The sequence below is a fragment of the Ischnura elegans genome, chromosome 6 (genome assembly GCF_921293095.1).
Source record: "Ischnura elegans chromosome 6, ioIscEleg1.1, whole genome shotgun sequence".
Taxonomy (NCBI): Eukaryota; Metazoa; Arthropoda; class Insecta; order Odonata; family Coenagrionidae; genus Ischnura; species Ischnura elegans.
The window spans coordinates 17,160,463-17,170,151 of NC_060251.1; the positions used below are offsets into that span (position 1 = coordinate 17,160,463).

Consider the following 9,689-nt stretch of genomic DNA (forward strand, 5'->3'; position numbering starts at 1 on the left):
TCCCAGCCGTAAGTGTGAATAATTGAGTCGTTCGCGGCGAACAATTGATAATCTGTCCGCGTCCGTGGTCCTTTTACATATGAGCGCGGATACACTGATAGGTCCGCTCCGGTGTCCACCAGGAATTGCACCTTAGTGCACACGTCGGTCATGAAGAGGCGGCTGGAAGTAGGGCAAGGGTCGGCAGCCGCATTTACAACCTGCCCGGGATGTTTTCCGGAGTGTAGGAGCAGGGGGGAATGCACTTGTGAGCGTCCTTGCCGAAGCGCCAGTGGTACCAGCAGACATTCGGGTCGCGAGGGCCTGGTGACGTAGGGCGTGAGGCACTTTTTCGGGAGCGGGAACGGGATCTGTGACGGCGATAATGAGGGTGCCCCGAGACGGAGAGTGCGCCTACCTGCCGGGTGAGCTCGTCCATTCTGGCGATGAGGGAGGCCATTATCTGCGAACAGCTTGCGGCACAGGTTTGGGAGGTGGGGGCAACTTCACTTACACTGAGGGAAGGGGGAGGCGTTGCACGAGGGACCACTTCGTTTATGCGGTCCGCTAAGGACCCAAGGGCGTTGAGGTCTGGGGCATCGTGAGCCGCTAAAATAGCGTGCAAATGGCTCGGTAGACGTGAAAGCCACAGCGATCTTAGGAAATCGTCCGTGACGGAGTTACCCGATAAATCCCGCAAATGTCTCAAAAACTGGGATGGTTTCCTATCCCCCATCTCCTCATGCTCCAAGAGGAGTTTTAATTTATGCTCCTGCGATGCGGAGAGTCTTTTAATTAATTCACTTTTTAAAGTATTGTACTTATCAGAGGTCGGAGGGCACGATATAATGTCTTTTACCTCCTGCGCGTAGCGGTGATCTAGCTGCGAAACCACGAACCAAAATTTGGTTTCGTCCTCCTTGACACCAGCAAGATAAAATTGTCCTTCTAGCTGGGAAAACCAAAGAGAAGGCTCCTCCGGCCAAAATGGTGGTGCTCGAACGGCGATGCGGTCCGCGCCGGGTTGCAATGCTGGTGGATCGGGCATCTTCACAAACACAATATAATAAACAAAAAATAAGGAAAACTATTTACACACGCACATAGCACAGGATCACAATAAAAATATCAACTTAGAGACTTGATGGCCAAGGATTCGCGCGATGTCGGCGGCATGGCTAACGGAACTCGGCGTGGTCGCGCACATGGTTCGAAAAAAAGTTTTTTTTTCGAGAAAATAATTCGCGCCGGGGGTCACCACTGAAGGGAAGGGTTAGGGTTGCGATATTAACCTCGCCTCAATTAACACAATAAAGTATTTTCGACCACGTTTATTGCGATGGTAAGCGATACACTTGTTCAATGTTTCTCACGCGGGATAGTCCTTCTCCATTGCCCTCTCGTAAGCGTCTCTCTCTCTCGCGGCGCCTTGCTGGCGCTATCTTCCGCGTACCCTGGCGGCAGCGGCAGGGACCTCAGGGTCCCAGGGCAATGACCTCAACCAGGTGCTGACCTTGGTGACGGCGCTCGTAATGAAGGGCTCCACCACATTGTATATGATTTTGTATAATTGCAGCATTTTTTCTAAATTATTCTGTTTTGTTATTTAGCGAGGAAATAATGTAAAGCAATCGTGTGATACAAATCACTGTATACGCGGTGGTTTAGAAATGGGCTGCATTATTCCGCCATATGATCGATTCTACGCATCATCGCGCTTAAGAAGCAAAGCACCTGATTGGCTCTCGCGTAGTTTTTCTCAGTTTCGCATGCATGCAAACTAATGCTTCCAAACCTACGACGCCTGATTTCTCTCCATCCTTAACTTTTGGTGCACTCTCGGTCGCTTCCTCTATGCGCCCATAACTTACTTATATACAATGATTTAACTCAATTTCAGGAAACTCATATCCCAGAACCTATGGACCTTCCTTGTCTGGAAAGATTGGTGGGCGAGGAACTTGGCCGCTGCAGGATGATGGAACATCCCAGAACATCGAAGCGCTTCAAGAAGTTGGACGAGGATTTGGGTGGTCTGCTGATAACGGCGGTGGAGAACAATGCTATTGACAGCGTCGACCGACTTTTGAGATGCGGAGCTGACGTGAATGCAAGCCGATTCGTCAAGGGAAAAAGACTAAGGGCGATCGATATTTCGTTCTCAAGGAAGTATCGGTTGATTGCCAAATTGCTACTAGAAAGGGACACAATGATGCCAGACATCGGTAGGTGGGAACTTGAAGATTTCCTGCTTTCCATGGCCGAAGAATTCGGAAGCATCGAGGAGTTGTTCAAGAAGAGGGACGACTTCCACGAGAAGGTGAAGAAAGGGGATCTAGCTGGGATGACGGACGCGCTCTCTGGCAAAGACTTTCCCAGTGGCCATAGATATTGGATCGATAGGAATGGCAATTCTGCTCTCTATGTTGCGTTATGTGAAGGCAAAAACGAAGTTTTCGCCCTTCTGAAGTCACGTAATTTTGATTCATTGAATTCAGAGAAAAGGAAAGCGGAAATCATACTGAAGGGTAGACGCAGAGATCTCGACTCAGTGCTGGGAAAGCAGTTTGAGGCATTAAAGAGTCGACACTTACTGCAAATGGAGTCGATAACGCTGACGCGAAAGGGAGAAGAGGACAGAGAAATGTCCATATCTCCCCAAGCTTTCTACGAGGCTGCTCATGAGGTACCGGAAGCGAGGCTTTTGATGCAGTGCTTGCAATATGACCCGGACCTCGAGGTAATTTTTGACCTGGACCGCGAGGACATTACCTGTTTATGCTCACGGTCCACTGCCGGGGTACCGGGCATGTTTGATCAAGATCTAAACCGAATTTATGTGTCAGGAATGCTAGATACGTGGTCGGATACAGTGAGCAACCTCGTTCATGAGATGGCCCACGCCGCTTTGCTGGTCTTCTTCAAAAATGGTGGCTTGCCCTACAGAGAAGGTGATGAGGATAAGAAGTTGCAGTACAACCAAATTTCTTCCGCCATATTACGCAAGGAAAACATTGAGCAGTGCAACGAAATAATTCGAAGGATTGAAGGATATCCTGAAGAGCACCATCCTTACGAGCTAATCGTGAGGATTCCTGAAATCATCACAAAGCTCAGGATAGAAGGGAAGTTCGCGGAAAATGGGGAACCATGGAGGAGTAAAAATGAAAAAGCACTTTTCCACTTTTATCGCGAATGCGTTGAAAAGGCTATAACATCTTGGATCAAAACAAAACCAAGTGAGAATCAGTTCTCTTCACTATCTTCTCCCCCGAGAGAAGTCATCGAGATCAATAATTTGACGATGCCGGAGCCTGAATACAACAAGCACAATGGCATTCGATACCTCCAAGAGTCAAATTTGGCATTTGCAGTGAGCCACCTGCAAGCGTCAGTGAAGAACTTGGTCGTCATGGACTGGGAGAAGATGTTGGAGGTAAGGAGGACACTGGAGATTAATGTCAAGAGGGGGTATATTGAAAGTTTAGCGGTCGTGTTGGATGATGGAACGGCTGCATCATTGTGCACGAACTCACGAAAATGTGGTGAAGACTGTCCAGCATTTCATTTTTCACAGATCAAGGACTATGTCATCTTGATTGTTCCCAAGTCTTTTTCAGCTATTAAAGGAAACAAGGACATTGAATACAAACGGGAGCACTTGTCTGGTGGGAAAAATGAGTGCATATTGGAGGGTAAAGTCATCTCCCAAGGCCGAGACGTGACTTTCAAAGAAATGATTGGTTTTGTGGAAGATGGGGTAGAAGTGGAATCTACGCTAAACTCCAATACAGATTCTGGTGTCTTCACCTGGATAATGGAGGGAAATATGATTACATGTGGAAGTGAATTGAAACCTTTTAGGGAAATGAGGACAGACGACTTTTGTGGACATCATCCAGAAATTTTGGGTGAGTGCAAGATGGTGATGTGACCGATAAAACTGGATTGCCATAATTGGTAATGATGATTTTAATGTGACGGGAATTAACCACATGGAAAAAATTAATTCATGTCAAAGACCATGATGAATTAGAATACAGGGATTCAAAAAATAAAATAAACCTGTACGTACTACCTACTCATCACAGAGTAGATTACCATTTGACTTCATGGGATTTTTAACTTTAATGTTTTTTTGGAGAATGGGTATTTTCGATTGATCAACTTTATTTTTCTACGCTGAAGTTCTTAACATTAGTAGTTTTAACCTAATTTTCGTGAAAAAATTGCAAAAGTATGCATATTTTATGCTATCTTGCACTGTACGATTGAGGGAAGTAATACCAATGTTTCTCTTTTGGTGTTGGCAGCTGCTGTTTGGTGTTGGTTTGGTTTTCATTCTATGCATGTAGATGTTTCTGAATGTGTTATTCAATTCAATGAAATTAAAAGGCTTATTAAATGTTGTGTGAAATCTGGTAATTAAATTCCACCTTTACCCTCGAGATTTCTCCGCCAGCATAGGTTGACTCCATAGAATGGGGAATGTATAGAGATGTTAAAATGCCATAGCTTGGGTCAATTCCCCTATGAAAAAATTGTATAAAACCGTATAAAATTTCTATACAGTTTATACAGGTTGTATACAATTTGTATACATTGTATACAAATTGTATACAAATTGTATATGCTGTATACAGCATGTGAATTAATACAGTTTATATTGTAATAATTGTATACAAATTGTATAAACTGTATTAATTCACATGCTGTATACAGCATATACAATTTGTATACAAAGTATACAATTTGTATACAATGTATACAATTTGTATACAATTAATACAATTTGTACACAATGTATACAATTTGTATAACAGCAATTCAAAGTAGGCCTCAAAAACTGAAGTCCAAAAATGAACTTAGTAGGGGACAAAAATAATGTTCCACATTCGAGAGTTCAATTGCTTCTAAAGATCATGAATCGCGTTTTAAACAAGAGTCTTGGAGATGCATCAATGTTAGCCATTCAATGCCACATGGAAATTTTTCAACCGAGGCGTCAAAAATTCAAGTCCAAAAATGAACTTAGTAGGGGACAAAAATAATGTCCCACATTCGAGAGTTCAATTGCTTCTAAAGATCATGAATCGCGTTTTAAACAAGATTTTTGGATATCCATCAATGTTAGCCATTCAATGCCACTTGGAAATTTTTCAACCGAGGCGTCAAAAATTTAAGTCCAAAAATGAATTTAGTAGGGGACAAAAATAATGTTCACATTCAAGAGTTCAATTGCTTCTACAGATCATGAATCGCGTTTTAAACAAGATTCTTGGAGATCCATCAATGTTAGCCATTCAATGCCACATGGAAATTTTTCAACCGAGGCGTCAAAAATTTAAGTCCAAAAATGAACTTAGTAGGGGACAAAAATAATGTTCCACATTCAAGAGTTCAATTGCTTCTAAAGATCATGAATCGCGTTTTAAACAAGATTCTTGGAGATCCATCAATGTTAGCCATTCAATGCCACTTGGAAAATTTTCAACCGAGGCGTCAAAAATTTAAGTCCAAAAATGAACTTAGCAGGGGACAAAAATAATGTTCCACATTCGAGAGTTCAATTGCTTCTAAAGATCATGAATCGCGTTTTAAACAAGATTCTCGGAGATCCATCAACGCTAGACATTCAATGCCACTTGGAAAATTTTCAACCGAGGCGTCAAAAATTTAAGTCCAAAAATGAACTTAGTAGGGGACAAAAATAATGTTCCACATTCAAGAGTTCAATTGCTTCTAAAGATCCTGAATCGCGTTTTAAACAAGATTCTTGGAGATCCATCAATGTTAGCCATTCAATGCCACTTGGAAGATTCAATGTCACCAGCGGGCGTCCATATCTCCATAGTGTCCCCGTGTCCCGTTTGTATGAAGCGGTACGAAGGTTTTAAACAGTACACTGACAAATTCATATGCAGCGATAAAGTTGTATCACATACGCCCAAATTTCCTAAAAACTCGTGATTTAATATATGACACAGTAGTCATTTCGTTTCTGGATACTCTGGATAAAAAAATTCATATCCGGTGTGGGACTATTTTCTTTTGCGGATGGGGCCATAGCCACCGAGAAAGAGAGCCCGCGGAAGAATCGTCCAGGATCGCCGTTGGAGATTACGTGGTTTACGTTGTTTCACCATATTCCTTAGATTTTTGTGGTTAAGTTGGTGAAAATTAGAGTTTTTGTGAATAGTGAAGTTTCCGTTATTCTTTAATTTCACTCGATGGGCTTCAGAAACTTGTTTGTGAGGCATTTTTGTTAAATATGCCTTTCTCGTGTGTGGTGCCGGTATGCGAAGGAAACCCCTTCAGGACTAGACCCAAAGTTCAAGTTTTTACCTTTCCTATAGATCTTCATGGATTGAAGAAGAAGTGTATTTTGGCGATAAGAAGAGACAATTTCACCCCTACGGAAAACATTAAGGTATGTACCCTTTCTCCCTGAAATTCTTTGGACGTAATTTCTAGTTAAAAGTGGCTTCATGATGTTGATGTACAGGACAAAGTGGTGTTTTAAAATATTGTAGCAGCAATTCATTTGGAAATTCTTGCATTTTAGTTTTGTGTTCGTTGTATTCTGTCGTTCGGATCTGTCGTGCAACAATTGCTCTAGGAAAAATGTTCTTAATTATAATATATGTATTACTAGTATATTTTATAACTTTCATTTATAAATATATAATGTATTAATATTTTTACTTAAAATCTTTTCTTTTTTAAGAAGAAGAAAAATCCAAAGAAAAGTTTCTAAAATGTTTACGGCCTAAAATGGACAGGTTTCCTAATTTTGAAACCTTAAGAATGTTAAACACGAGACTAATAAGACTGTAGTTTCCTGTCTTATGTAATGTGCTTGTTACCTACAAGAGACAATTTCTTGCTACAATGAAATTTTTATATACTTCATTACTACAGTAGCAGTGCAGGAGAGCATGTCAGTCCCTGAAAAAGATGTGGAGGTGGCTATTAGAAACTCACTAAGGCACGCCAAGTGACAGCAACAACACGGTTGCAGGGGGAGAAGAAAATTAAGTACATAATACTTATGTAGTTTCTTGTGTTGTATTATTTCACCAAAGAAGCCCAATAAATATTGTGTATGGAATTGAAGCCTAATTTATTTAAATTCTTGTCTGGACCTATTATTTAGATACTATTATCGAACGAAATTCAGTCCTAACCTAAACGTGTGTTAAAGGTGTCCGTGTGCTGTGTGGGAAGTACCTTGTAGACGTTTATTTTTTTTATGAGTAAGTGATGTTTTACTTAGAATTAATTACATGCTATTCTTAATTTCCACTGTTTAACTTGAGAATCCCCTATTTATCATTTAAAAATCTGGTATTGAATGGTTGGTTAGTTTTCAGTTTAACAATGTTTAAAGGATTATAATGTTATATTTTGGACAGCATTCACTCCATTTTTATTTATGCCTTTGTATGCATGTGGGTTCCTAGAGGAAGTGTGGTAAGGGAAATGGTCTGTTGGAATAATTTTTATGAGTGTTTCTTTATGACCTGAGATGAAATGAGGAAGAAAATGGGTAGTATTACTCCACCTATTTTGGATGAGGTATTCCTAGGTCTTCTTTCATACAGTTTGTATACAATTCTTATTCAGCCCGTATACAGCCCATGTACAATTCTTATGCTGCCCATGTTTAATTCTTATACAGCCCATGTACAATTCTAATACAGCGTGTATGTAATTTGTGTAAAAATGCATATTTTTATACAAATTGTATATGTACACTCATTTTTGTATATAACTTGTATACAGACTGTATAACATCTGTATAGAGATTTTATACAATTTTATACAGGTTTTATACAATTTTTTCATAGGGTAGGTCTTCTTTCATACAATCCGTATGCAATTCTTATTCAGCCCGTATACAATTGTATACAGCCCATATACAATTCTTATACAGCCTGTATATAATTTGTATAAAATGTATATTTTTATACAAATTGTATACACTCATTTTTGTATATAACGTATACAGACTGTATAAAATCTGTATAGAGATTTTATACAATCTGTATAGAGACTGTACACAACTTGTATATAATTCTATACAGAATGTATACAAAATTTTTATACAATTTTATACAGGTTTTATACAATTTTTTCATAGGGGTTAGAATTAGTGTCTCGTTTCTCTTAAAATATATTGAGTAAAATGAAAAAGACGCTACATTTACTTAGGTATGTAATTGCTGTATCACTGCACTGGAATACATATCAATGAAATTTGTAACAATTTCAAATATATGTTGAACGTGACACCGAAGACAAAACTGTATGCAACATCAACGATTTTATTGATTCTTGGAGTATACATCATCAACACGATACATAAAATTGATCAAAGCGACAATGTAGCCACAGTGTTCATACAGACAAATTTGCTTAAGGTTAAAAACCATATCTGAGATCAATATAAAAATTTCAAGATAGAAAAAACAAATTTTGGCTCAATATTAGCTTAAAAAATTATAAGTTTAAAATATTTGAATCAAGATAAGTTTTTTGTTTGACTGGCAAAAGTACACGTCACCCAAAATTACATAAATAGCTAACTTCTTTTGTATTCTTGGTCTAGGTGGTTTCCATGCTTTCTGATCATCAATGCTGCCCGTGAGAATAATCCTTCCGCTGGAACAGATATAGCGGGACAATTAAGGAAATCTCTCACCATTTTTGTATCTCCTTGAAAAGTTGATTTAGTTACCTTCCACCAAGCCAACATGTTTTCATTTCTGGGAAACTTCGACTGCAGAAGATAGTCTTCAAATTATTACCATTAGTTTTCACACTGACAGGGTAAATTTAGTAAACTATTGGCTGATAACTAAATAACACTTGAAATCTCTTATTTATATTTAAAAATAGCAGAAAGTAATTGAATAATTCCATTTCTCTGCTGTGCCTTATCAAATTAATTAAAATATATGAAGTGGTCTGGATTCAAGTGGTCAATAAAGGGGAAAACCTAGTCACCAGAACATGCCTCTCAATATTGTGCCTTGTCTGATTGTACAGGGAATATGCATAGACCAATTTATCCTCGAAACTTTCTACCAAAGCAGGCATCTGCAGATTCTTTTTACTCGTTGACTAAATGGAATTTGAATGGAATAAATATTTGTCGTGAGAGACTTTCAAAACATGTTCAAATTTTTATTGGAGACTTTTCATTTTTACTGCATAGAGTCATGGAGAAAGTTTCACACTGATGACAAGGTACCAATATAAATACTGCGTAATAAATCCTGGTCAAGCGGTAGTATGTACTTCAACCTCTTGCAATTACTTCAATTAAGAGCAGTGTGATAGGCAAGCGACAGTTTTCATAACCCCCATTTCTTCCTGGATTTTTTTCCAGTGTTTTCACCGTTATCTTTCTTCATTTTCCAACAAGTTAAATTGAGCAGTAACTAGTGGTAGAATAGTGCAATTTATCTCCTTCTAATTCACTCGTAAGAAATCAAAATTTTTTTGAACTTAGTGAATATTTATGGAAGAGCCCATTCTGGTGTACTAATTTTTTGTTTCAATGCCACAGTCAGGGGCTGTCTGGCAACCTGACCCAACCCAACTCAACCCAACCCAACTTAACCCAACCCAATCTATGAGACTATGAGACCACCATCACTATGAGAGAACCAATCCTATGAGACTCTGAAAACATACTCATTGTC

At 39.3% G+C, this 9,689-nt stretch overlaps 1 protein-coding gene across 1 annotated transcript in view; it reads left to right on the forward strand.

Moving 5' to 3' along the window:
• Positions 1–4,390, forward strand: part of LOC124160397 — a 49,542-nt gene extending 45,152 nt beyond the window's left edge. The window contains exon 4 of the mRNA XM_046536232.1: positions 1,880–4,390. Coding sequence (XP_046392188.1) covers positions 1,901–3,913 — 2,013 coding nt within the window. The 5' untranslated portion in view covers positions 1,880–1,900 and the 3' untranslated portion in view covers positions 3,914–4,390. The remainder of the gene's footprint in view (positions 1–1,879) is intronic.
• The last annotated feature ends 5,299 nt before the right edge of the window (positions 4,391–9,689 follow it).